Raw genomic sequence first — 27720 nt, forward strand, 5'->3', positions numbered from 1 at the left:
ATAATATATATATATATTGAGAGAGAGAGAGAAGTGTGTGTGCTTGGGGTGCTGGCCTGGGTGTCCTAGGCTGATTCGACTGCATCGGACCTCCCAGAAAGCTCCTTCGAAACGCCCATAGGGAGGTTGAAGCGATTGCAGGGGGAAGTGGAGGAGATGCTGGACTTCGTTTCTTCTTTTCTGGTGGAGGAGAGAGTGCCGGCATCGGACAGGTTCGAAGTGCAGTTGGCCAGCCACCAAACAGCAGATATACGAGAAGAGAAAGGCGAATCTAATAAAGCAAAGCACTTGGGAATCCACCATGTGCACTATCACACCCGCCGCCTCCCTCCCGCTGCTCAGGAGGCTCTTTTCTTTGGCTGTGATCCTTTGTCCCTCATAGAAGAACTCAAGAAGCTGCGCATGCAAGTAAGGCGTTTTGGAGGCAGAGTTGTTATCAAACTTGGGCAACGTCCTGTTGTACGAGTATGACTTTGTTTATTTAGTGACGGCCCCTTTGATGTCACGAGCTAGTCTCATAATCTCAGTTCTGCCCAACAGGGTGTTTCCTTCCATAAACCACAACCGCTGCATGCTCGTCAGTTGTGTGGTTGTTCTTGCCGCATATGGGTTTCATTCATTTGCCTTCGATTTTGATTTTTGTCTGGGGTGCGAGGTTGCTAGTGTGCTGAGCGATAAGAGAACAGAGGCGCTCGTGTCGCACGTCGAACCTGTTACTGGCATGCGTTCTGGAGCAGCCCTACTGCAAAAGCATCTCGCTGCAGCTACTGCAGAGCTGCGCTGGAAGCTTGCCAGTCAAGGAAGGGAGGCCACATCGTCCTTCAGTGCTTCGCGTGAGTGTCTGTTTAGGGTCTGTAGTGGTGCGCAAGAGAATACCTCTACCACCACCAGCAGCTGAAGGCAGGTAACACGGGGGTTCCGGGTTGCTGGAGGGTCTGCGTGCAGCAAGGAATGCTGGGAGTCCAGCGGTAACCATGACTGCCATCCCCAGCGAGACGGTTGCCAGTAGACGAGGTGAAGGGCGCAAGACAGCTGCAACCACAGCCTATGAAGTATATTGCGTGCCTTCCCTCTCCCCCATGGTGGAGCAGAGCCGCATCACTTCCCTAGAGCGGCGGCTGGCTTTTGTGGAGAACAAAATAGGCCTCCAGAAGATGAGTCTGCTTCCACATGCAGACCTCTTTGAGGCGGTATCCGAAATGCAAGAGCGCATGAAGCTGCTAGATCAACAGAAGATAGAAAGTCTTCAAAAGCGTGTTCAGGCAAGTCAGAGACAGATACTGATAGGGATATTAATATGCCGGTCGTAGAGCCAACAGTTCCATATGTTGGCAGCTAAGTGGAGGTTTGGGCCTCCAGGGCACACTTTTGAAACAACACAGAAGCACACATATGTGGAGGCAGTAGATGTTCATATGTAGGCAGAAAGGGCAGACCCACTGGATACTGCCCCTGCTTGCAGGCTTTGCTGCTAGAGTTGCATGCCCTCCAGCAGCGTCGTCACGAGTTAGATATGGCTGCGGAGGGTCTAGGGGTCTCTTCCGGTGCTACCAGGATGGAGCCAGCGAAGGGGATACCAAGTGGATCTGCCACTTCGAGTGACTGGCAGCGCATTGAAGAGTTGTATGACATTTGTGAGAGGTGGAAGGCTCCAGCGGCCCTCCTGCCGTCTGTATTGCAAAGACTCAAGTTGCTCAAGGGGATTCACCAGGAAGCCGGCGGAGTGGCCGTCCGTCTGTCTGGTGAGTCAGTGCCCACGTAGGTCGACTGACGAAAGCGACATGCTTGAGATACATCATTTGGAAGCATATGACTATGATAAACTCGATGTAAACTCTTTACGGCGAACTCCTCAAGTGGCAATCTACCGTAAATGTGAAGTGCTCATAATGCTGTGTAATTTGCAAAACAGACACTTTCCTAGCGGCATTTGATCAATGGATGGGAGATCAGCAGTGCCACTGCTGGTAACACGTCGAAATTAACGGCCTTCTGCAGTATGCTGTGACGGCTAGTAACACAACATGTGTTTGTCTCGTGCAGTGTTGGAGAAACAGCAGGAGGAGCTGCAGGCCTGGGTCCGGCGGGCAGACGATGCCGTCACCCAGTTGCAGAAGACTGTCCTAGACAGCGTTGGGTGGGCGCAAAAAACCGTTGCACAGATGCAGCAGCGGCTGGCCGCTGAGGAGGCGCCAGGGGAAGCTGACAGTTGAGGCAGGAGCGAGGGCTTGCCTTCCTCGTACCACCACCTCGGTACGCAGGATCACTTGGGGGTTGCTTCATCCCTCGTGCAGTCATGAGAGCCCGACTAGCTATCTCTGGCCTTCATGACTTTGGGTGGGCCTTTGTGCGATGCTACTTGTGGTTTCGTTTCGGGAGAACTTCTTGAGCAGTGTCGCAACCATTGTTTGGAAGCCGAATGCGCACACTGCCTCACAGCTTGTCGCACTAAGCAACGAGCTCCAGTGGCTTTGCCCAAAGCGTCATGCGGCCTTTGAAGCTCAGCGGGATGTCCTGCGCTACATAGACGTATAGATGCCGAGCACGGCAACTTCACACTGTACTAATGAGTCTCGGCTACTGCTTGGACTGCTGCCTGGATGTAGTGAAGCCTCATTTGGGCTAGAAGTTCTCACTACTGCCCTATACATGCAACCCCGGGAGGGGCAGGCGTTTGGTTACTGGCTGTTCCCTACAGGTCCGGGGAGCTCCGAGCGAAGCGTGAAAGGCAGAGAGTGGAATGAGGTCTCTATAGCCTCACGAATAACTGGTTGGGTCGTCTGTGGTTCCTTGAGGTCCATCTGCTGCAGAGGGTGATTGGTGAACCTTTCCTGGGCTTCGCTCGACCGTAGAGAGGTGGTAGGCAAGAACCCTAGCCTCTGTCTGGGATGAATATCGGTACTGCAGCAGCAAACACCTGCCCGCGCAGTTCAGACGTCGTGCCTTGCGCACAAAGTCAATCGAGTGGCTCCTGCCGAGCACACGCCCCTCTAGAGTAAGCTCTAGGGCGGCCTCTAGATCGAACGGATCCTCAGAGAGAAGCACATCTTCACCGCCGTGTTCACTGCATGGACCTCCTGCGCTACTTCGGGGTGCCCCCGTGGGGCCGCTTACAGTAAGCAGCGGCTGCAACTGCGATGCCAAGTACCGCAGCACCAGTTGTACGGACATGCGGCTGGGTACACGTAAGTACGGGCGGTCTATGTGCGGAAGCTTTAGCGGCAGCCCCAAAAGGTCCTGTGGCTCTTGGGGACCCCCAATGCCAATTTGAGAGCCCTCCAATGGGGCGTGAGAGAGTTGAAGGGCTTGGTACTGCATTCGAGCCTCCATCAGCTGTCCCTGGTATGTATCTGGTAGCAAAGCAATGGCTATTGTTTGCTGCTCATCAAAGCAGGTTGTAGAACCTAGCAGCTGGTCAACAAACTCGTCGAGCGACTGCTGAAGCTGCGCTTGCTGCTGCTGCTGGGATCGTGAAATAGTCCTGCTGCGCAGGCCCTCCCTCTGTTCCCTGTGTCCCTCGTCACGAGAAACATCGTCCGTCTGCTGCTGCTGCTGGGGTTCTGGCGCCATGGGAGGTTCTAGTGGATGAGGACCAAGCGCCTCCTCTGTGGCAGCTCTTGCCTCCAGGCGAGCTCGCCGTTGAGAGATGGCCTCGCGCCTGAGGGAGCGAGCTAAGGAGAGGCCGCCTGCGAGGTATTCGGGTGGCAACTGCTTGTGCTGGTGCTGTTGCATATACCGCTGCAGCTCCTCCTCCTCCAGGCGTTCCTGCTGCGCAAAGTGAGGGAACAATTTGTCCACTACGTTTTGCATGGTGCGGTCAAACAGAACTGCAGCGTTTGCTGCGGCTGCTGTTCCCGAGGAAACGCTGCTGTTGCCGCTGAGGTTCACCACGCTCCCCGCGCCCGCCACGCAAGCTGCTGTTATCCGCGGCATGTAATGTCTAGAGTCTTTACCTGCCCCTGCACAGCACCCGAAAAAAACTAAACCCACAGTGCCATGTCAAACTGCTTAGAGGGGTTTTGACGCCGTATGCTGAAGGATGAGCAGCACATGGCGACACTCGGCCGCCTAACGTGCATGAACATTGACACAGTGTTAGCCAAGACTCACCATCTCTATGCGGAGTCATCAGCTGCATGTTTCGCTCACAGTAGGGGCAGCACACCTCTTCTGTTTCTCCGCCCTCAGCGTAGTCGTACAGACACCAGCGGCAGAACGTGTGGAGGCACTCCTTGATGGTAACGGCATCTCGGAAGTAGCCGCTGCACAAGGGGCATCGAAACATCTTTTCCACAGCTTTCAGAGGAAATGATACGTCGAGGCCCTCGTCACCTTCAAACGCAATGCACTGTTCCCCATCTGAGTCTTCCTCTGACTGAGCAGCGGCAGGCGCAGGCGCCCGCTGCATGGCTCCCCAAACCCGCCCTCTTTTCTGGCGCTTGGGCGCCTCTTCAGACACTGGAACATATGCATCGCTTGAAAGAGGAGCTGGTGAGGCTGCGGCGTCCGTTGCAGGCCAAGCAGGCCGGGTCGTGGGCCGCGGCGGTCTCTGCATTCGATGAGGGCGTTAGGCTCTAACCACAGAAGCTGCTTACACCTCACCTTGCGGACAGAATCACCTCGAAAATACGGCATAGGGGGACAAGTTCCTCCCTGGTCTCTCCAAGCAGCAATAAAAGGGAAGTACAATGGAAAGGAAGTACAATGGTAGGTTGAGAGCGCTGGGCTGATGGCTTCGGTCTCAACTACCCGTTGCCAATTGAATTTAAGTTTAGCCAGTCAGATGCTGCGTTTTAAGCGGAAGGGAGAAGAAGAGGTGAAAACGCACAGCACCCTCAGAGGCCTGAGAGTTGGATGGATCGCATGTTAGACGTCGCTAGAAACTGGAGCTATTAGCTTCTAATGCCATTTCTAAACATGTTTCCCAATGAAAAGTGGGGAAACCACATTTTATATCTTTCCGTTCCTGGCTCTAGCTAACGACGGATAATCCCAGGGCTGTTGTTGGACGTTCGGGGGGGCCCAGTGGGGGGGCCCCGGTGGGGCCCCCAGGCTATCATGCATTAGGTAACTCCCTCAGCAGTCGCTCTTTTTATTACTTCTCATCTACTGTTTTGTTTGTGGCTCATAGTGGTGGGCCTTCCTGTCGCTGCTGTGCTGTGCAGACGGCTTCCCTACAGCCCAGGTGCTGTAGGAGTGGACATCTGAAGGTTTGAAGACGTCCTGAGAATGTGGAAATTTCTGCTGTATACACAACAGACGATTGTTGACTGGAGTGGCAGCATCCATAGCCTTGCCCCAGCGCTTCTACCTTCCCTGCGAAAGCAAACCCTACGATGACCACCTGTTGAAGGGGCCGTGCGCATATGCAATCTCTGCTCTTCTTCGCACTGTCCGTCCCTATAGCCTGAAGAGTAAGCTCACAGGCGCCTTCATATTTAGCCTTTGCACCCACGGACAGGGGGCCCCATCAGGGCTGTAAGACACCTCCATTATTATTATATGGGTATAGAGGGACTGCAGCAGAAGGAAGTATAAATATATTCAATAAAAGTATTCCTGCTGCTGCTGCTGCTGCAGTTGTTGCTGCTGCTGCAGTTATACAGCTCGACGAAGAAGAGCTCCTTCTGTATCTTGAGGTCCTCATCTTCTTCTTTCTTCTTTTCTTCCTTTTTCCCGCTACTTGCTCCTCCCCTGTTGTACGTACAGCAGTGAACAACCATGAATTCAACGCCACCTATCCAAGGTCCGACGCAGCAGCAGCAGCAGATGCTACTGCTGCAGCAACAGCCACAGGCAGGGCAGCAGCAACTCGGGCAGCAGGTAATGCAGCAGCAAATTCCACAGCAGCAACACCCATTAATATCGCCCCATGGACATCACCCAGCTCTGCAGCAGTCGATGCTGCAGCATCCCCAACAACTTACTGCGCATCAGCAGCAGCAGCCTCAGATGCAGCAACAGCTGCAGCAGCAGTTGCTGCAGCAGCAGCAGCAGGCACGTTTAAGCTCTCTTCATGGAATATCACAGCAGCCTTTCACCCTTCATCCCCAATCTATGCCCATGCAACACTTGCAGCAACAACAATTCATGAGGCGTCCTCCCGTACAGCAGCAACTAGCGCAGCAAACACCAATGCAGTTGACGCAGTCTCTGCAGCACCAGCAGCAGCTCCACCTGCAGCAGCACGCGATGTCCAATTCACAACGCCACTTTCTACCGCAGCAGCAGCTTCAATCCGGGCAACAGCAGCATGGTCAGCAGCAAGGATGTCTACAGCAGCCACCTCAGGTAGGCCCCCATCAGTTGCAGCAGCAACAAATGCAGCAGCTGCACGCACAGCATGCGTTCCTGCAGCAGCAGCATGCGCAACATGGGGATGGAGGTTCCCTGTCGCACATGGGGACGCCGAAGGGTGGAAACAGCAGCAGCAGTGCAGCAACTGGCTCGGGCATGCTGGCAGTGCCTCAGTTGGGACCTCGTCCCTTTTCTGGGCGTTTGGCCCAGCATGAATTCCATAGGGGTGGGGGGCCCCCTTCCACTATTATTCTTGCAGCAGCTCCTATGGAGGCTGTGCAGATCGCAGCGCGACCCGGAAGCTCCTCCACCGTTGCAGATTTAGTGCGGGAAGCGATGGAGGCGGCGGAGGCGGCGGAGGCAACTGAAGCAGAGACGGACTTCTATGGCGCAGCGAGAGAGTCAGAGCATGGATTTTCAGTTCATGACCTCTTGGATTTCACCGAAGACAGTGAGGGCCCCTGAGAGGCACACACAGGAGCGCTGCAAGGGGATTCCAATAGACAGCAAATCTTCATTCTAGCATAGCTTTCCCGCCTCTTCGTTCGGGGCCTTGTGAGAAAGAGCGGATTCTCCGCACTTGCATTTGCTCTTAAAGTCTGTTTGTGAGACCTTGTTAAGGGCGTCTGAGATGGTGCATGCCTGGCAAGGGTGTGTATTACATTTATTTTTATCATGGCTCCCTATCTTTACTTGTCTGCTCTCTTGTGTCGCCTTCTGCAGTTGCTGCCCTCATGGAAGCCTTTATGAATCCCGAACTTGCTGTGGCCGCAGAGGCGTTAGAGCTGATGGTGCAACTGTCTCTTGACTTCATTGACGATCTCGTAAGCCAGGCCTCGCCTTCCATGGATCGCCGTTTCTTCCTCTGGCTAAGAATACTTTAGACAGTGCGGAATGGGAGGCAGGGCCTGCAGTAACTCCACACTTCTTTGTGGAGCGTCTGCAGGCCGTACCTACCTGTAGCTGGTGAAATGCAGGTTTGCTGAGGTCAGCAGCCAACACCTACGAGGTGTTCATGTACTAGGAACTGTGTGCGCGGTTGCACGGCTTTGGGTGTACCTACTCTTATGTTGTGCATGAGTAAAGTGTTGAATCTGTGCGGGTCGTACTTGTGGTGTCTGGCCAGGTGGAGAAGGGTGTAGAGCATCGTCGACAGCAACAAGACGGGGAGCGCAGGCCTCGAGGTTCCCGGCGGCGACAGCCGCAGTTACTTGCAGAGGATCTGTTGGCTGGCCTCCGTACGCATCCGCGTAAGGTTCTGAGGTGCAAAGAGGCCCTTGAAAACTACAGACAGCTAGAGGAGTTTAAGCTCGCCTTCCCAGAAGACAGATATCTCTCTGCACCGCCTGCCCAAGGGCAGGCCCAGCCCCCTCTCTCCCCGCCAGGGAGCTCAACACCAACTGGCCCCCAGCAATCGGGACCCAACGGCCCTTCGGGCCAAAACCCTCTTCAGGATACGCCGGCAGCGCCACATCCCCAGGGACCTACCACCCCACTCGACAACCTATCGGGGAGGCAAAGGGCAGCTGGTACTGTTTCTGCGCACAGCGTGGACCCCCGTAGCCTCATGTCGAGCCCCACACTTCGGACGCAGCAACGCGATCATGCAACGTTCGAGAGCCGCTCTCGACCTACCCCGCCAGCCCTAAGCGGTTTGCCAATGAACTCTTAAGAATAGCTATATTAGGTTGGTGGTGCTAAAGAAGGCCAGAAAAAGCAAGTAGGGGAAGTGGGGGCCGCCGACTGTGCTAAGGCATTAGAGCGCTCGCCCTCATGTTACAGACCACGCCCTGGTCCATTTTTTGATTCAGTGGGATCATACATTCGGATTGCGACTTCAAGCTAGTCACTCTCTGCTCACTCTAAACGAGAACAGCCTACTTTACCTCGTAGAGGTAGGTAGTTGAGAGCGTACAGCCTCATGGGAACTGTCTCACATCAAGAGCTCTGGGTCTCAAGAAACGCAGCCTCAAATGAGTCAGAAGAATTCACCTTGGCAACAGGTGCAACACATTGCATGTAACAGGGGCATTTTACCATGTAGCAGTGTGTTCCCAAACGCCAGTGGGAAGGCGTCCCAAGGGGTTTTTCCGTACTCCGTCACTAGACCCGCATTGACAGGAAGTACGAGAAGAGGGTTGTCCTCTTCAGTCCGTAATATGTAGCCTGAAGGTGGCAACAGAGCCCACCGAAGCAGTGACAAGCTTCAGAATTAGCAACAGTTCTGGGTTAAATGCACAGTTTCAGAGTGCTTCATGGAATTAGAGAAGCGGAATCCCTACACGCCTCGCTTAGGTGAACGCTTCTCTATGGATCTCTCCGATGGAAGCGAGATGAAGGGGAGAGGGTGGCGGTGTACGGCCACTTGTGGGGGAGATCTGGATCACAAAGTGAAATGTTTCAAAATAACAATCCAAATTAACATGCGGCAGTGCGGCCGTTGCCGACACTTTAACTCCCCCTTACATAGCACGTGGAACGCCAGGACAAAGCCAAGAGTATCTTCTGCATAGTCCTTTTCTGGGGAATATTAACCGTGGAGACATCTGAATTTCCAACAGAAACACAAAGCAGAGGACAGTTTAAGTGCTTTCCTCCCCAACACGAAATTTTTGCTGGTTTACGCAAGAAAATGAACGCCAGCTGTTGCCGATTTAGCTCAGTCGGTAGAGCGCCAGCCTTTTAAGCTGGTGGTCGCGGGTTCGAGCCCCGTAGTCGGCTGTTCTTCGTTTTTTTGCCTCATCATTAATTGTCTACCTTTGGATATTAAAGTACCTCAAGTAGCGCATGCTATAATTGATGTCCTTGCCGTGCACAAATACTGTTAATGCTAATTTCATTCGCATATTTTTTCTTGCCTGGAGTGCTGGTACACTTGCCGGACAGCAGAATCCCAGAGTCCGTGACACGAGTTACGAAACTGGGCCGGAATTCTGCGTGCTAAAGGGAAGATTGTATCATTAGTCTATTTTTACCACTGGATAGGTGCAACAGTGGGCAAATAGCATCGGGACGGGAAGTGAAGCATCGCGCAAAGCAGTCAAAGGGGCATTCGTCCCTATGCTTGCCAGATCCCGTTGAAACCCCTTGCCCTTGGAGTGGTGAGAGGTTCTGTGAGGTCAGTTGTGTTGATGAGCAGACACGGAAGGCACGACCGAGAACCTCTGCCGTCCTTCCAGATGGGGCTGGGGGTCTGCGAGCGCGGCTGTGTCCAAAGCAAAACGTGCCAGTCATACTCACCAGAAGGAGGGGAGGAAACGGAAGGAACCTCACGAGATCCTATAGATACGCTGCATCGTTCCCTAGACTCTTCGGCCCAATTGACCCAGCAACAGCAGCAACAACAACAGCAGCAAGAGCAGCTCAGCGTAACTACCCAGGTGGACCTGTCTCAGAAGGGGGTGGAAGATATCGCGGAGCTTTGTATGCAAGTTATCCTTAAGCACGAGGCCGAGGTAACCAATAGCTTTCCATCGGCTTTACTGAAGAGTGTGATAAACGCAAATTATGTCGCTACAAGTGCCTCTGGTTGCCATGTGAACCATCTGCTAGCAAATGGCTCTCACGCGGATCCAGAAGATGGCACAGAGAGCCATCTTAGCCCTCCCTGCAGCGAATCAGCGCCCATTGCTGCCTGTGGGGAATTTGCCCCTGCATTTATTGAGCCACTGCAGGCCAGCAGTGCAGCAAGCAACGATGAAGCCCCGCAAGATCCCTCTGTGACAGAGCAGGTCAGCAAAGCAGAACCAGGGTTTGTTGAGGCTGGCTAAGACAGTAGACTGAGCGCGCGTATATGCCTCATCGCAAGCAGAACTGTTGTGCCCGTCCCAGAGCCTTCAGCCACAGCAGTCCCCAGCGATGTTTTCGCTTGGCCAAGCTTATGTTGCATTACCCAGTTGAAAACTGGGCCTTCTTCTTTGCAGGATCTAGATATATACACAATGCGCACGATCACTGTTCTGCTGCTTGCTGGGCCATATCCAGTTCGTGTGGACGACGTTCGACGCTGCTGGATGGCCCTCCCTGTGCAGCTCAGAAAGCGGAATTTCACTGCGTTGGTTCTCGGTTAGCGATGCACCCTTCATGTTGCCTCTGGCACACGAGTTTGCACCAGTGCTGTCTTGAAGCCAAAAGCATCCCTTTCGTCTCTGTACCCCTGGTATTTCCTCTCAACTGACAAACATATGCTAGTTGGGTTTGGTAATTTTCTGTTTGGATGCTCTCACTTTTGTACATAGCTGTCCACTGACCATTCTAGCGGTGGAGTGGCAACCTTTGGTGTGATCATTTTAGCTCCACACCATAATCGAACATATGAGTGTGTGTGCATAATCGAACATATAATGGAATATATGAGTGTGTGTGTGTGTGTGTGTGTGTGTGCACACACACATTTCCATGTATCTGTACATGTAAGTGGGTCGGGTTTTCGCCTTTTCAAGTTGTTACTGCGGTCAAGTTGTTACTGCGGCTCCGAAGGAGGGGCGTAACTGTTCCCGACCCAGTGGTAGCAGGCTTGGGTGCTTCGGGTGGCCGTCCGTGGTGCTTCTTGCGCAGGTCGCACGGCAGCAATAGCAGCCTCTTGCTTCGGCCTTCAGCTCCTTTCTTTCCAAGTGAAAGGTACAGGTTGTCAGACCGTGCTTATTCGTGCCCGCTAAGCAGCTATGCAATCCCTTAAATAGGTCATTGTCTCTGGTCCCCGCTTCCTTGTTTGGCTGTCCAAGTGCTTCACTCCAGATTAACGTGCTGCAGGAACCAAGTATGCCGTATTTACTCAAGGACTTCGTTCCGGACCTCACCTTCAGCTTATTCGCTCCCGCCGTAAGCCTGCACCTTGTCAAAAACACAACACATACGGCACGCCATCACGCAGCCTTTTCTCATGTCTCCGTCGGAGTCTGTTTTCGTTCTGCGTTGCATCTGCTGCTGGAGGACGGCTTGCCCGACTGCCATCTGTCAGAATGGCAGCATAGGGGTTCTTGAAGGACGCACTTGTCGACCACCTGAGTGGTTGTGTAGCTAGAGAATAGGGTATTGCCAAGGGGAGGTTTCGAAGCATACATATCTCGCTTGGTTGTCTAGCTCATTTTGTACACACATGTACACACATGGGAAGCACCAAAGTCTTAGGTTTCACTTTTTGTATGCTCAATGGACCCCGATTGAGGGAAATAACTGGCTGATTTCCACAGTGGGGAAGTGGCACTGACAGAGAGGGAGAAGAGTCCGTCATTCTTTCGTCTCTCCGGCTGAGAGCGGCAGACTCGCCTGTATGAACGCCTCCAATTCAGCACTTCGTGCTGGCACATCTGCGCATTTCGTAAATATACAGCAAGCATGTGCCTTCGTGTGCTAGCTTCCCCCTCGTACTGACTTCCCTGTGTTTATTTGCTTGATCCTCTCTCGATCCTCTCTTGTGTGCTGGTTCTTGCCTTGACCTGGTTGCAATTTCCCGTCTGTTCTGCGGTGCAGGCGACGAGGAGATCCGGGGGTTTCTGCTTTTTCTCAGCCTGCAGTTTGTGTCGTTTCAGGCTGAGTTGCCTCTAGAGACTGTTAAGGCTAGCATACGCCTTGTGGGTCGGCAAGATCTCCTGCAAGGCTTTGACGGTGGGGTCGCTTTTGTTAGCTCCGCAAATTCTACACTTTGCTGGAGGCACAGTGTGCCAGTCTTCTTCCCCAGTTTGCACAATTCACTTCAATCAATTGCAAACCCTGATGCCAGATTATCTGCAAGAAAATCCTTCCTTACGATTTAGGGTGCCTTCCCTCATGAGCTGTTCCTCTGCATGTCGTACAGAGGCTTCCCTGCTCAAGGCAGTTCATTTCAGAGAGCCGTCTCACAGTAAGCAATCAAAAGTGTTGCGCACCGCTCTCTCTTCTCTACTGCGGATGCTCCAGCCTTGCTCACCATCTGGGCTCCTACCCTCTCTCCTCGTAGCAGACACTGAGTATGCAGGCTGCGCCGCGCAGCAGTGGGCCTTCCCCGCTTAATCGTGTTGCATGGGCTGTTCTATGTTGCATGCACAGAGCTCGAGTCTCTAGGGGATTTTCTATCCGAGTGCGAGTGTCTGAAGTACATCATGATAATGCGGAGGCCGTCAGCGGCTAGCGAGGGAGCGGGAGTGAGTTTGCGCACAAAGCTACGTGATCTTTGGGCCCGCATCAGCATGAATTTTCTAGTACCCACTTCTTTGGTACAGTGGTTGTGTATGCGGCTGTGTGCATTCACGGTGCTTTTGCATCTGTCTGCGTGCGCATGCATATAGAACTTGAAGTGTATCGCTGTGTGTGCGTGCCTGCGTTGGGCGTGTAGGAGACCCTCTGCATAGTCCCTACAGACAGGCTCTTGCAAGAGCTGAAGCTTGATAGTTTTCGCAGCGAGTGCAAGGCCACGTTCGGAGTTGAGCTCCCAGACACTCGCATGCATACGACGGACAGAGAGGAGGTGGATGGAGGGGCTGCTAACCCAGGAACATAGGGTTGAGTTCCTGACCAAGGGAGCCTCCCCGTTTAGCAGCAGGCGGTGTTTATGCCTTTTCGTCATTATGTATCTCTATCATGTAAACACGTACCGGCATATGCGGTCCTTATGTTTCATAACGGCACGGTGAATGGCTGGAAAACAAATTTTACAAATTTTCCTATCCCGATCTAGCCTACTACCCTACTACCCTACTGATTTGAAGACTTTAGCAGATGCCTACCTAACTACGCATCCACCACCGTTCCGCAGGCAGAGAATGTACATGCATTTGAAGTTCTGTGCATGAGTGATGCTACAGTCTCTATTTATGGAGTCTTCAGCCCTTGCTGCACTACTTCGTGCCCCAATTAAACTGGCCTGTACATGTGCATTCTCCCAGTAGCAAAATCGTATCATCAGCTAGCTATGTGCCGCCCTTTCATTTCGGTCGGCCGCGTAACTGGTGACTCAAAATATTTCATTCAATCCATTATCTGTGCTAGTGGTAGTCGTTAGGATGGGGCGCTAATGCTACCCCATAGCTTCATATGCTCCCACGACTTTCTGGGAAATGGGTGTGCACAGGCCGCAAGTTGCATTTCCGCAGTTCACGAATGAAAGACGTCCCGAGGAAATGCACGGGATGATGCACTAGCTACAAAGTATGTAAGCATTAGGAACAGGCAAGCGCACGGCCAGTTTGGGTGTACCGTGACCACATTCCGGAGAGCTTTACCGCTCCTCGTCAGCCGAATGGTGAGGGCTGCCAGCTCCGTATTTCGCCCGTAAGTACTCCTCTGCTTGTTTTCTCTCCTTCGGGGTCATCTGAGTGCCATGTTTCCTTAGGTCATCGAGAGCTGCTTGATTTCCAGTCTCTTCTGCGCCCACTTGCGCGGCTGAATTGGCAGCTGACGGCTGCTGTTGAGGCTGCTCGCTGCGTTGGTTAGACAGCGGTTGCTGATGCATAGTTTCGTGACGCTCTCCGGACCCCGAGGCCGGATAGCTTGAATTGAGGTCAGCCATTCCGACCCCGATTTGTGTAGCTTCCCCTGAACTCAACAAGGGAAGCACTACATCAACAGCGATGCACGCAATACGAATGGCACTGAAATGGCGCTGTGTTGAGGCGCCGGCAGCGATAAACACGAGAGCAATGAGGGGAAAAAAACGAAAAAAGATATCCATTATTCTAGTAAACAGCAAGCACTGCGATAAGATTGGCCCACGAGGTTACTCAGGTATTGAAAGCAGAGCGGGTAGCCGTTGCTCTTGAAAGCCTACCTCCGAGTGCACACAACGGCGAGCCCGCCTTACCAGTGGTACAGCCATATGGGAAGAAGACAATTCACAATGAAGAAGTGAATTCCGTTTGTGGATTTAGTTGAATTCCTGTGTCATTTTAGTCGTATGTTTTTCGGCGCTAAGCTGCTGGTTGCGTTATTGTCAAGCGATTCGATGGGTGGAAGGCAGGTGACCCAAGGGTGGCAAGGTTTTTCGATAATGGCTTGTGGAGGCATTGACACTCTTGGAAAATCAGAAATAGTGTTTTCCTCCCTCAATTAAGGACAGTTAAACGAGGGAATGGCTCATCAAAGTGAATGTGCTTTCTGTCCGTAGTTCTATCTAGTGGTTCGCCAGAGAGAAACCCGGAGGTTAGCAATGTCCGTAGCCCGTCAGATGACAGTTTTCCGAACAGCTCAATCTTCTCTCAATAGTACGGAGGTCACAGCAGTCATGTTCAGATGATTTTCGGCCTGCAAAGGCCCACTGAGAAACGGAGTATTCCATGAAGTCGTGGGTGCAACACATGTAGGCATTTAAGAGCTGTCTCAAGAGTAAGGAATGCTTGTTATGGTTGCAACAACCTGGCACAATTCCCAACCAGAATTACTAATGATTCTAGGGAGATATTCTCGTAATATGTTCAGGATGGCGTCTCCCTTTATCGAAGACTCGAGTGGATTGACTACTTTTGCTGGGAAACAACTGTATGACGCCTATATCCTTGGAAAATGGGTTGACTTATTTGGCGTTATAAAGCCTCGAGCATTGTTTTCAATACTCTACTCTAAATAGTGGAACGCTGGGCAGTATAGGCTAAAGCCGCAGGCGGAGCTTCACCTGTGGTAGATGAAGACTTTGACTGTAGGTTTCCGAACCTTTTTGCATGCATGAACGGAGTATATCTTTTGCGCATATTAGGCTCACACTGGTGTCATTACCTCTTCCCAGAAGCCTTCAAGTGTGAATAGAGTTAAAAGAACTTGTCATGATGAGTCTGAGTATTTTCGCATGCTCGTCACCTAATATCTGATGCCACCAATGGAGGTTGCATAAATTCCCCAAGAAAACTGCAGGGTGGTTCCAGCTGTTTCATCTCGACAATTGGGGAAGGCTTCATTCCAAAGGGCATTTGAAAGTGAAGACGCACGAAATTGGCTTATCTTCAGATGCTAGCCACTACTTTTTATAAGAAATGACTTCCCATTCTATTTCAATCCTACCACAGATTTAACTCTGTAAGATGTTGTCTACTGGTAACCACACAACCACAACTCCACTGTGAATACCACAGAAGTTGCCGCCCGTGAGGCTCGCTTCAATGGACACCTGCAGAACCTACACCAGGGCTTCCTATACAAGCTGTATGAAGTGGGCAGCAGCGCAGCTCATAGGGCTACTTGTGCACCATATTTTCAGCCCCACTCAGCCTGCCAGAGCTACCTGCCATTCTTAGGCGATATTTGTCGCCGTTGCCTTCAGCTGCTCTGAATGCTAACTGGCTCTTGCTGCCCTGGATGCTAACAGGCTTTGCTCTGTAGCAGTAGTAGCCACACACCACGCTGCACGAGCTCCAGAACCAGCGCCAGCCCGCTAAGAAGAGGTCAAGTTAAACGCCGCGATTCGGAGCATCACAAAACTGTTCCTGTATGCGTCTGAAAATAAATGAGTGCTGTTGCTGAAGTCATTTCCTTCAGCCCGACGATCTGCATTCTTTCTAGACACGGGGAGTTGAATAGGTTGCACTGCTTTACTCCTCTCAGCCGCGGCCGCAGCCACGCACGCAATCGCGCATATATGCATGCATGCAAGAAGCCATGCATGGGGCTCCCTGGGGTCGTTTAGAGAGAGAACAGGAGCACGTGACGCGCCCCCGCGCGTTGCCAGCGCTCGTTGCCCGCTCACACACGTGCTTTACTTGTCACTAATTCACCGACATATGGCCTCGAGCGCAAGGGGAAGGCCCCTTCACCGTATGAAGCTGCCGAACAGGCTGCACGGGAGAGGAAGGCATGTGAGGCACGAATAACCCACTAGCCGTATTCCCAAAAACCGCTCCTTAAAAAGAAGAGCTCGCAGCATGTATGGGCCACTCGCAGGTCTGTAGATACCCCCTAAAGCAATAAGGCACAGCTCTGCTGCTGATGCCTCGCACTCCCCAGCCCCAGCTGTAAACCGCGGGCTTCGGCGTCTTCTGCAACTGTCTGGGGAAAGCCTCAAGCCCCAGGGTAGTAACCCCTGACGAACGACAGCTAGCCATCTAACGACGGTCTCGAAAGCCCGGGTGTCTGTAAAGTAGCAGGTATTGCAAATAAGCCACCACAAACACCACTAAACAACCCCCAATGCCCCCTCGCCCTGCCCCTGAAATTATGGTGACTGTGAACGCCGCAGAGGGGAAGTTCAAGCAAACCGTATTACACCCCCTTCACATATTCCCCCAACACGAAACTCCCGCCCTTTACGCCCGCATCCCCTCAAACATTCCTTTTGTTTCCATCCGCAACAAAAGCCGCTACTGCTGACGCTGCTGGTTCTCACTCCAATCGCTGGGATTCGAGGGCTCGCTGAAGTTGCTGCAGCTGCTGCTGCGGGATTTGCTGCATCCTCCGTCCGTGTAAGAACGGCAGCAAATCGTTTCCAGGTGGAATGGTCGGCGGAATGCCTACCAGTGGCACTGTATCAGCGTCAGTCGCGCCCCCAGGTGACCCTTGAGCCCCGGGAGGCCCAGGGGGCCCAGGCGGCCCCGGTGGGACCGGGAGCCCCCCGCGGGCATCTGCGGGAAACTGCTGCAACTCAGGCATGTGCGATCCCAGCTGGGAGTAGAACCCACACGCTGGCCCGCTGCCTCGCTCTTCGACGTCGGCCGAGGAAACAGACCGCTTGCGGGGGACTGCTCGGCCGTGGGCACTGTCTGGGACGGCAGCACTTGCTGCTGCTGCAGCTACTGCTGAGGCAGAAACAGGTTCCCCCCAAGCACTCTCCTGGGCTTCTACCACAGCCCTACCTAGGGGCCCCACGGTTGCCCCTACTTGAGCTCGAGGCAGCACAGAGGCAGCCCCTCCCCTTGCCGCTAATATGCGAGCCAGTGCGTCTGGATGCCGGCTCCCAGATGCACTGATGGGGAAACCTGGGGCGTTGTTGTCACTGTACCTAAGTTGCTGCTGCTGTGAAGGCGGAGCCATTCGCTGGGTCTGATTTAGGGCATTGGGCATGAGAGACAGTAAAAGCTTCACTGCCCCTTCAGGGTCATCCGCGCCTCCACGACCAACGGTATGTGTCGGCACTAGCTGGTGTAGAAGAGCAAGCTGGCGTTCCTGTTCTTGCTGCTGTAGCACCAGCTGAGACTGCTGATGGAGCTGTGGTTCCGCTGGAGCAGCTGCGGTGCGCACTCGCGCCTGCGCCTGATGTTGCGGGAGAACCCCCTGCTGCTGCTGACGAAGAAGTTGCTGCAGATGTTCGTGCTGCAGCATATGCTGCTGCTGCTGCTGCTGTCGCTGTTGCTCGTGTCCAATAAAAGCCTCGCGGATGTTCCACCCGCCACCCCTACGAGCACTCTGGTGTTCCAGACGATTTAAGACAGCAGCAGCAGAAGCGGCAGCACTGCCACTGCTGCTGAGATCTGCCTTCTGTTGCATCATCGGTGGAGAGGGCTGGAGGCTTCGCCACCAGTCTGCGGGGTGGCGCTGCTGCTGCCCTTGCTGCTGCGGGTGCTGCTGCTGCTGAATGGTAGGTACTGAACCTAACCCCACACCAGGCCCAAACACGAAGTCCTTATGCTGCTGCTGTTGCTGTGTCCAACTTCCGTCCAGCGGTACAGGAACTTGCTCCCGCCCACTACCTGTATGTACCAGAGAAGGCCGTTCTGTGTTCGGGAGAAGAGTCCCTTGTTGTTGCCGCTCCTGCTGCTGGTGAAGATGATCTGGCGTTGCTTGGCTTTCGGCTGCAGCTGCAGCGACTGTGCTGGGGGTCGCTAGCCACTGCACGCAGTCCTCGATCCCTGGAATCTCAAACACTGCCTCCTCATCATCATCCCCTCTAGCTGCAAACGCAAAGCACGAATTACTGTTGTTATTGCTGCTGGTGTTGCTGCTGCTGGATGCGGCTAGTGGAACCCCAGCAAACGGCATACCAGCAGAGCCAACGGCAGCTCCCAGCTGTTCGAGGAGACAGCCTGAGGTGTCAAATGCGCCGCTGCCCATGCTGAATCTGCTGCTGCCGCTGCTCCCCCCAAACCTTTTGGATCCACCCACTGGCTCGAGGCCTGGGGGCGGGCCAAACCTACCGCCACCTGGGACCCCATTGTCAACTGCCGGGGCCATGCAGGTTGGCGCATACAGACGCATCAGGAGCTGCTGCTGCTGCTGTTGCTGGTGTTGTTGCTGCAAGAGCTGTTCTGATGAGAAAGAAGAGGACTCAACACCAAGCAACTGCGCCGTGCTGTTGTCAAGCTGGAGGCCACCAAGCCGTCGCTGCTGCTGCTCCATCTGCTGCACTAGGCGCTGTTGCAGCTGCGGTGGAAGCAACGTGTGTAGCTGCTGTGGACATTCGTTGACACCAGCACCAGCAGGAGCAGAAGCGGGAACCCAACTGGCCCCATGCGGATCAAGGGGGGCCCGTTGAAGACCGGCAGCCATTGTCTGCAAGCCTGCATGCACCGGTGGCCAGCCTGCGGGCTGTTGAGTTAATTCTGTTTGCTCGTGCTGCTTATGGTGCGGCTGTTGCTGCTGCTGTGGCTGGCCGGAGTTCCTATCATCTGTGGACCTTGTAGAGAATCCTGGATGTTGTGTTTCCTCTACTGCGTTTGCCCCAGAGTCTTCAGGAACAGCAGACTTTCGACGAACAGCGGTGCCAGCCTCTGTATGGGTTGCCTCATTTCCAGAACCTTCTGCCGCGGAGCAGTCAGTAGCAGACGAAACATCGCCCCCATTCCCTTCCTCGTTGAGCGCAGAACCCTCGCTAGACAAACGCCTCCTGTTCCCGTCTGGGTTGCTCTGTTCATCATGAGACTCCTGCTCCTCCGCTTTCTGTTGCATTTGCTGCTCCTCCTGCTCCTCCTCCTGCAGCTGTTGCTGCGGGAGCTCACTGGGAGCAGACGAGGAAGTTAGATATTGCTGCTTCGGTTGCTGCTCTTGCTGCTCTTGCTGCTCTTGCTGCTCTAGCTGTTGACTTCCGCTGGCACCATTGTCAGAGGGACTTGCCTCACGAGGTGCTGCAGCTGCTGCGCTTGCCGCTGCAGTGGCAGCACTAGGCTTGATGCTTCCTGCTGCTACTGAGGCCCACGTACTGCAGCTTGTAGGTTGGGGCTTTGTTCTGGATTTCGTTGCGGATGCGGTGTGGGCTTCCTCAACCTCCGCAGCAGCTGCGGGTCCTGCTGCGAGTGGAGATGCAACAGCTGCAGGAGCCGGTGCCGCTGCTGCAGCTGTGGCACTGTCTTTGGCTGCGGTTCCCGACGGGGAGGTTGCCGATGAGAATTCATCCGAGTCTTCACTCTCACTGCCTCCCCCTTTTACTGCTCCGTTCCTGCAACATCAGCAGCAAAACCATGGATCCTGGCTGGCTCAGAGGCGGAGCGCACATGCAGCAGAGGCTGTGCACAGTGCATGCCTCAACACACAAATGAACGATACACGGGAAAAAAACCACACAGCATGCACCACGCTGATGCATTGCATGCAGAAGGAGGGCTGCATCGGAATGTCACTTCCAGCCGGGTTTGCAGCAAAAATGCAGGGAGAAGAAAATTGTGGGCTCCAAAAACATACATTGCCGGGTCTCCCTGTCCCTGAAAACAGACAGCAGAACAGCGACTCCTCTCCAAGCCCCATGCAAAGCAGCTCAAAAAACAAAGCACTTCCAATACAACACGTACGAAATGGCTAGGCAGAACTCCAGCGCATCTGTGAGTATGTACATGGTAAGCATGCATCAGTGGCTTAGCAAAGTACACACGACTCCGCACCTCCTTGTCTTCCTTCTGCCCAACGCTGCAGCCACTGCTGCTGCTGCTGCTGCTGGCTCGGGTTCCTGCGTCCTGCACCTTCCCGAAAAGACTCCCCGTCTGTTTCCGTTCGGAGTTGCTGGGGATCGTCAGATCCAGGAACTGATGCTTCGCGCTAATCATCGCCTCCTTCGTGAAACTGCAGCACACGCAGCAAGAACTGTCACGTAGCAACGCACGATTTTTCGAAGCACAGCTAATGACTTTCCGCACTTCTCCCCTCCACACTTCACGTGCAAGCAACTATTCTCCCCAGAAAATCGACTACCCCCCACACCCACACACTGCTGCGGCAGTTCGCAGGGAGCGGCGAACGTGATACAGCAGGAACACATGTTCCGGCTAAGAAGCAACAGACCTGTCCTTCCCAGAGCCCAGCTGGTGCAGGTAGGAACAGTCCGGATTTTGACATTTCACACCCTTGAGGAAGTGCGAGCAGTACCTGCATTCAAAGAAACGCGGCACGCTTACGTACATCCGTGTATGTTAGTACAAGTAGACTATGTGCATATCTTATATGTAAACCTACGCATCTAAAACGGGACTCAATGAGAAGGCGCAGAAAACGCCGTGGCAAAACCAGGAAGCACGCGACCCACTGCTGCCTCCATATACACCCTGCACCTTGCGGTATAACAGACGGTGCAGTGCAAGGTGCAAACTGTGTTCATACAGTTGCTGCTGGGCTACAGGGCCCTGTGCTCCACTGCGTCGAGGCTATGCAGCTGTCGTCGTCTCTGCTGCTGTAAATGCGTACTTTGTAGTTCCAAATGAAGCCTTCAGGGTCCGGCCCTCGTATACCGCGCCGTCCACCCCTTGGATCGCCGCTATCGCTTCTTTACTAGAAGAATATGTGACGTACACTGCAAACGAAGGCCCCCCCCAGTGCCTGAAACGTATGCACGCCCCACACGTGTACCCCTTGCGGCCCCATCTCCCCCAGCATGCTGAAAGCACAGAGGACGCTACCAGAAAAGTACGACAGGACCAATTCACCAAGCCAATCCTAATCCACTGGGATAACCGCAAGAGCGAAAAACAGCAACAAGACGGACCCCTGGTTTTTGTTAACAACAATTTGGAGAACCTTCCCGTACTGCCCGAAAAACTCATGACGGCGCAAAATCTGCAACAGGAGATCAGCACACACGTGGAATGCCCTCAGGCGAGAAACGCGTTTACGCCACATGCACGCAGCACGCACAGCTGCTCCCCTAAAGCCCCGTGCTTGCACCACAAATGCATCGACAGGCACACAGTCTGCTACGTGATACCCAACCAAAGAGACGCCACACTTGCATGCAGGTCCAGCCAAGTCAACAGCTGTCGTGTGCAACAGAACACCATTGGCCTGAAGGGCAAAAACGAGCAGCGGCCGGGATCCTAGTGCGGTCGATTCCCTCCGCTGGTCAACTAAGCGTAACCCCTGGACACTATACCCCAACCCCGAATCCGTGAAAACGGACCTCCTTCTTTGCAATTGAGGGGGGAATGCCAATAACATAAACCAAGCAGCGCTGAATAACGCGGACATCCTTCAGCGCCGCCGCCTGTGCGGGGGCTGGAGCTGCAGCTTCCCTGGAACCGCGACGGTGAGCCCCTGATGCTTGCTGTTGCGCTGCAGCGTTTCTGCTACTGCCGCCGTAGGAAGAAGAGCTGCTGCTCGCAACGCCTCCACGCGCCGTCCCAGGCGCACCCGCGGAGCGGCTGCTGCTGCTGCCACTGCCACCGCTGCTCCCGCTCCTTGTTGGATCCGAGGCCCCGCAGACCTTGTCTCTTGATTTCCGTCCTATTTGTTTCGTGAGCCTAAGCAGCAGAACACCCCTCACCCCACACCTTTCTATGGTCCCCCTGATATCGCCCGGCGGCTGCTGGCACCAAACCGGTACAACAACAAGCCGACAGCCGTTACAGCTACCAATGCAACTACCTGTATCGATGTGTATCGAGACACCCCATCTCTGTATATTGGCGCGTGTATGATTGGCGCGTGTTTAGAGTGAGCTTGGTTCGCCCGCCTGGCTGTCGCAGCCTCGTTGTGGATCCTACACTTAAGCTAATGCATCGTAAACTCACTCCAAGACCTTCGTCTGGTCATACTTGAACTTCTTCTCGTCATAATCGCGGCGACAAGCCGGGCACTTGTTCGCCAGGTGGTCCCGTATGTGGTGCAGACACCACAGACACACCTACGCGCACGTGGCAGCAGCAGCACCAAATGCTCATAAAAACACAGCGCCCCGCAAGGGCTCCCATGAGACTGTCCCCACGGGTATCATCCGGAGAGCGCCGCCGTACAAAAACAGGGACGTGTTGCGCATGCTTCCTGTGGCTGCTGCCTCCGAAAACCCTAAGGCAGCAGACCTGCTGCGCAAATCCCAAAGTAAAAAACCCTATGGTGACAATATCTACGACGCCCTAGCCCACCTGGTACCCGCACTCGCAGGGGAATAGGCCCCTGTCTGTCTCATCCAGCGTCTCTAGGCACAAGGGGCACGTCGCCTCCTCCTCCTCCGCCTCCTCCGAGCAGTTCGACGCCTGGCTTACGTTGCTGCTGCGCCGCTGCCCCACAGAGCTGCTCGCGTGCTGCTGCCTACTGCTGCTACTGCTGCCGCTGCCGTGGGTCACGGCCCCAGCAGCACGCTTGTGCTGCTCGCTGGAATAGTTCACCGTCCCACTACTACTGCTGCTGCTTCCTTCGGCTGTTGTGGCGGCACCTGCACCTCCATGACGATTCCTCCTGCATTCACGCCTGTTGCTGCTTCCAGGAGCACCTGCACTTGCTGCTGACGCCGCTGCAGTAGGTCCCGTTGCAGTAGCTCTCTTGCTGCGGCCTGTTTCAGCAGTGTCCCAGGGCTCTATACTGTGGCTGCGACCCACGCTTCCCCTGAAGGCAGTTGAGTCCTGAGACGGTGCACAGGCGGAAGCAGCAGCAGCAGAAGTGTCGCGTCGTTGCGCATCCGCAGCGCGAGATCTGTTCTCTCTCTGATGCGAGGGCATGGCCGCCTCCACCTCAGCACGTGCATGCAAGCCGTCTGTCTATACACCCGAGATGCAAGCAACTGACGGCTGCAGAAGCAGCAACCCCTCAGTTCCCGCACCGCTCGACGCAAACCCGTCGCATGCTGTTGCCTATGAATGAAACCACCTTGACAGACCAACCCCCCCGCGCCGTCTCTGCAACTACGGAAGAACACTTCTGTCTCCCTGCTGCAGATGTGCCTAAGGGCGAGCACCGGGCAGCCTCAAAGGCAGGCGGATAACGAGCTGCAGACTAACGAGAGCCGAGCCCCGGCAGAAGCCGATGCAACAGGAACAGCCGTAGGCTGCAGCAGTGCAAAGGGCTGAGCCACAAGCACCCGTTTCTGTGCATCAACTCTGTAGTCCTCCTGTGCAATGAGGGCTGCCTGCTGGACTGTTGCGCTAGGGCTAGGCGATGAGACACCTGTCCCAGTCCGCTGCGAAGGGCTGAGAGAAACGGCTAAATTGATATGCAAAGGCCTCCCCACGGTCCGGAGCACGTCAATGGAGATGCCAAAGTGTATTCCAAAAGGAGATTCAACAAATATCACGCTTTTCCCCAGAAGAGAACGCGCATGCGGCACGGCGCAGCAGCCGCACATTCAGTCCTCGGCCGACGGAGTAATGCAGCTGCGATCGGCCAGCCGGAAGCGCCACAAAGATCATCAGCAGAAGACCATTTACGAAATCATATTTCCCAGTTCCAAATATGATTGTCACAAGGAAACACAGCACTCGCTTTGTCTGCTTATTCTTATGGCGTGTCGTGTTACAGAGGGAGTGGGGGGGGGCGCACGGCGTCAAGGATGCCACTTTCACCCCTTTGCCTAACAAAAGTAGTATTTAAAAGGTTATTTGTTGGTGTATAATGGTATTGAGATGTCGCTTGATGGTTGCAGCAGCAGCTGCTATCATCTTCGGTGCACCCATACATAGTGACGAGGAGCTACACCTCCTCGCGTTGAAACTCTGTGTAGGCCATTATGGCCCGTGTAATAGGATACACTATAATGAGAATTTAGGTTTCACTTTATGAGGAAAACGGCAGCTAAGGCCTGCCTGTTCTTCCTCAGCACCACGGATAGTATTTGACCTGGGGTGGGACCCTCGGCTCGTCACTTGTTGGGAATGTAAACTCACAATGAGACTATCAACCCCTTGACAGTACGGAGGGACTTCAGCACGTCGAGGGGGAAGAGGGGAAAGTGCCAGCCTTTGCCTGCTGGACATCCTGTTTGTAACCCCGTGCATCGAACCCTTGTTTTTCATTAACGCTGCGGCTAGAGTATTCAGGGGCTTCAACGCAGGCCATAGTCAACGACTTTGCAGAATTTAGAAACTGTATACCTGTAAATGGTGTTGGCCCCAGCTGCAGGGGATGCTGTTTTCCTGCCCCAAGGTTGTCCCCCTGAAGTGGAGGCGAAGCCATGTGTGGTACTCCTGATATGTATTTGCACTTGCATTTGTACCTATTTGAATGTTGGCTACAGGGAAGCAAGTGAGTGTCTAGCAATACTATTCTGCGCTAGTGCACGCACGCTCTACCCGCGCTAACGGGAGGCTAGGGAGTGGTGGGATTTCAAGACGCAGTTCTCCACAGGCTGCAGCATAGAGTTCAGTAAACCGTAGCGCACAGTTTCTTCTATTCACCAACGAGGAACAGCATTTGTTTTGTTATTTGCAGGCCTCTTCTAGACTAGAGGAAGGGTCAGATACTCTTTAGAAGAGTTGTCCCAGGTATTCCCACTCCACCGCACATCACGGCGGCCATCGGCAAAGCCGAATAGTACTGCCGGTTGAGAGAGCGACACACGATATAAGAACACAACCTTAACAACTGGGCACCCTGATATTAGGCACTGTGAAGTGCTGAAGGCACTGCGCCGGAAAGAGAAAGATGAAAAACGTAGATTTTCTTCAAAGGCGTTTCCAACCACACCTCTACACACCGGCAAAGCAAAAAAGGTGCGACTCTTTCACGAGAGCACGTTAGGTAGCTTTCACCGAATACACGGCTTGTGTGCTTTGAATCACTTCATCACCAAATGATCCAGCAAATGCCTTGAATGACTGCATTTATGAATGGAAGCAAGCATGCGACCTCCAGGCGAAATTGCTGAGGTATATGCCCTGAAACGTAATGCGACAGTGCATCACTGAGCGCATCTAAATCATTCTACTATGTAGGGTGCGAAGTGCGCCATGACGGAGCAGGGGGGCACAACGCACTGCATACGCGCTGCCGGGAACGACGGAAAGTTGCAGCACGCAGTCACAGGGGCCCTACAAAAAATATCTGTTTCTAAGGACTCAACACAATGAACACCTGTGAAAGAGGGAGAGTTGGCACAAGCGAAGGCAAAATTCTCAACTAGTCTGAACCTAGAGGGCTCCCAGCACCGGTGTCGCCCGTTTGGCGCCCCATTTGCCTGTTCACACTCCCTCTCTGCCGAACTCCTAGGTTCCTCCTGGGATTCAGGCGATCTCTCTTCTTGGAGAGAGACTTAGAAGACAAATGGACGAAATGCTAAAGAAACGCCCGCTTCAACAGTCGACTGTAGCACTTGGAGGCAATCGGTTTCTGGTGCGAAAATGAAAAGGGAGGTGTCGTGGTTATGTTGATTTCAAGCCTCTTTGAATAAAGCAAAAACTGCCGATGGCAAGAATAAACAAAGTACTTGGCTAAATACTTGGTTGCTTCTAAAAGTTAGCTGTCTATTCATTATTTCAGTTCAGGGCCACGCTTCCTCATATCCCAATGGGTTGCCTAAGGGTCCGTGCAAAGCAGGCAATGAGACTAATCCTTATGCCCTTGGGGCTTGTAAATGCATCTTTAGCGCTGCAGCGATTGTTCTACCCAAGCGTAATTGATCGAGCCTAGCTACTAATAATTAGATGGCTGTATACAGAGACGACTTCCTAGGGTTCATCCAGAATGCGCAGGCTCACTTACAGCACGTACCATCTGGGGAACTACTAACACACAGGAAAAAGTGGTTCATAAAAACACAACTACTTTACCTGAGGGAACCAAGCAGCGCACATGGCATTTTAGTCTCTCCACAGCAGGAGTGGATTTCCGGTAAAGACAAGCCCCAGGGGCTTTCTTCTATTACCACAACTTAGCTCCAGGCGTCAAGTTTTCGCCGCAGCTCTGTTGATAAACTCTAGGGCGCTACCAACCCTCAGCTGCCACTACGTATACTCAGATGGGCCCTTCTGGCAGGGTATCTCCGATCAATAACGCTAAAAGCCTAAAGCGTAAAATATCTAGACACTAAAACTCATTATTGTCGATGTGTCCGGGAAATTGTGAATTGAAGGCCCGTCTCCCCGTGGACCGCAACAGGCGTCAGTGCCTCGATTATGCAGTCAGACACAACATCCTGAAAGACAGCTGAGCACTCGTACCTTGTTGGTCTTTTTCCGTGCATACGTGATCCAATTTAGAATTAAAATTACATTACATTGTGTTAATTTCACGGGATAGGCATCTAGAGGCGCAATGGTAAAACCACTGTACTGCCGGCGTACTGCATTATGTGTGATGCAGGACATAATGCAGTACCAGTTGTAAATCGGATCACTTAGGCCAGAAATAAGGCCACCTGGCTCAGAGGACTCAGCAGCCTATCAGGGTGTATGGCTGGCTGCGTAGGCTACGACTCGGGGCTCTGGGATTCTGGTGAGGAAAAGGTTTGGGGAAGAAAAACATAACACAACCTTCAAACACACTGATAGAGAGATATCTTTTATCTTCCTTTAAGTTAGGTGTTTTTTGCATTCTTTGTTGGAAATCCCCTTTGTTGGAAATCCCCTAGAAGAAGGAGATAGGACTGTTCGTAATGGCAGATGTGATTCACTCGCGCACTACACAAGCTGCTCGTGTGGACATAACATACGATGCCCGTGGAAAAGCAGGCGGGTCGATGGATTCCCATTATTCTCGCGAGTTGAAAGTGCAGACCATGCAATCGCCCTCCACTCACATTACTAAGAAAGCATGCGAAAGAAAATTCAAAATCATCCCACAAATAAAGCACCAGTCTTGGTCTGAGGAAGGAGCCAGACAAACTACCGGCCATGAGTCTGCCTTTTCTAATCGCATTAATTGTTCGACGCCGTTAACAGATTCCGCAGACACCATTATGGAGTGACGACAGGGAGGTGCCCACAATAATTTGTGAGAAAAAAATTGAACAGCGCGTGTTCCATTGATTTTCCATATTTAATTCGGTAGCGCCAACGTTGCCCTGCTCAAACCGTACAGCAACATCCTTCCAACCACCTTGTTTGAGGCGGGCTGACGCGCAGGAAACAATGGGCCACCCACTATCAACTCAGCAGTTCTGCAACTCATCGCGTAGCTTAGATGTCTGGGGAATTGCTTTCGTGTACAGTGTATCTTGCATGGTGTTCTGTCGTTGCTGCCTTTCATATATGTAGCAGACATGGCGAAGGCGGGTGACGGTGGGGCTCCGTGCATGCTGGGGCTCCTTACATGCATTGCGGCAGGGCCAGCCAATCAGTGTAGCTTACCATTTCGGCAAGGGCCGCACGAAGAAGCTCTGGAAACCTGAGAATTCGTTTTTGCTCCTCGCCAACTCCATGCCCCTATGCCGCCTTGCTGAGTGGCTTTGAAGAGAAAAAGGGAGGT

General features: G+C 53.4%; 6 protein-coding genes across 6 annotated transcripts; 3 read left to right on the plus strand and 3 right to left on the minus strand.

Moving 5' to 3' along the window:
• Positions 1-69: 69 nt before the first annotated feature.
• Positions 70-2213, plus strand: EMWEY_00024630 (hypothetical protein, conserved; the record flags this gene model as incomplete). Its single annotated transcript, XM_013480936.1, has 5 exons — positions 70-408; positions 656-833; positions 946-1190; positions 1463-1742; positions 2044-2213. Coding segments are annotated over 5 exons (1212 nt in total), but the record flags the coding sequence as incomplete, so codon positions are not given.
• Positions 2214-2757: 544 nt separating this feature from the next.
• On the minus strand, positions 2758-4555 carry EMWEY_00024640 (zinc finger (C3HC4 RING finger) protein, putative; the record flags this gene model as incomplete). The annotated part of the gene is made up of 2 exons (XM_013480937.1): positions 2758-3959; positions 4150-4555. 2 exons carry the CDS (start codon positions 4553-4555, stop codon positions 2758-2760), a joined length of 1608 nt encoding a protein of 535 aa, XP_013336391.1.
• Positions 4556-5721: 1166 nt separating this feature from the next.
• EMWEY_00024650 (hypothetical protein, conserved) lies at positions 5722-7969 on the plus strand (the record flags this gene model as incomplete). The annotated part of the gene is made up of 3 exons (XM_013480938.1): positions 5722-6748; positions 7021-7121; positions 7424-7969. 3 exons carry the CDS (start codon positions 5722-5724, stop codon positions 7967-7969), a joined length of 1674 nt encoding a protein of 557 aa, XP_013336392.1.
• A 1507-nt stretch (positions 7970-9476) lies between these two features.
• EMWEY_00024660 (hypothetical protein, conserved) lies at positions 9477-12775 on the plus strand (the record flags this gene model as incomplete). Its single annotated transcript, XM_013480939.1, has 7 exons — positions 9477-10028; positions 10221-10362; positions 10855-10917; positions 11770-11904; positions 12095-12139; positions 12325-12419; positions 12611-12775. The coding sequence occupies 7 exons, from the start codon at positions 9477-9479 to the stop codon at positions 12773-12775; spliced, it is 1197 nt and encodes a 398-aa protein (XP_013336393.1).
• Positions 12776-13492: 717 nt separating this feature from the next.
• On the minus strand, positions 13493-13783 carry EMWEY_00024670 (hypothetical protein, conserved; the record flags this gene model as incomplete). The annotated part of the gene is made up of 1 exon (XM_013480940.1): positions 13493-13783. One exon carries the CDS (start codon positions 13781-13783, stop codon positions 13493-13495), a length of 291 nt encoding a protein of 96 aa, XP_013336394.1.
• Positions 13784-16578: 2795 nt separating this feature from the next.
• Positions 16579-23042, minus strand: EMWEY_00024680 (RRM domain-containing protein, putative; the record flags this gene model as incomplete). The annotated part of the gene is made up of 9 exons (XM_013480941.1): positions 16579-19564; positions 19699-19826; positions 20004-20181; positions 20401-20484; positions 20800-20931; positions 21098-21168; positions 21482-21848; positions 22119-22231; positions 22470-23042. The coding sequence occupies 9 exons, from the start codon at positions 23040-23042 to the stop codon at positions 16579-16581; spliced, it is 4632 nt and encodes a 1543-aa protein (XP_013336395.1).
• Positions 23043-27720: the final 4678 nt, after the last annotated feature.

Source organism: Eimeria maxima, genomic scaffold (assembly GCF_000499605.1).
Source record: "Eimeria maxima Weybridge genomic scaffold, Emw_scaff255, whole genome shotgun sequence".
In the NCBI taxonomy this organism is placed as follows: Eukaryota; Apicomplexa; class Conoidasida; order Eucoccidiorida; family Eimeriidae; genus Eimeria; species Eimeria maxima.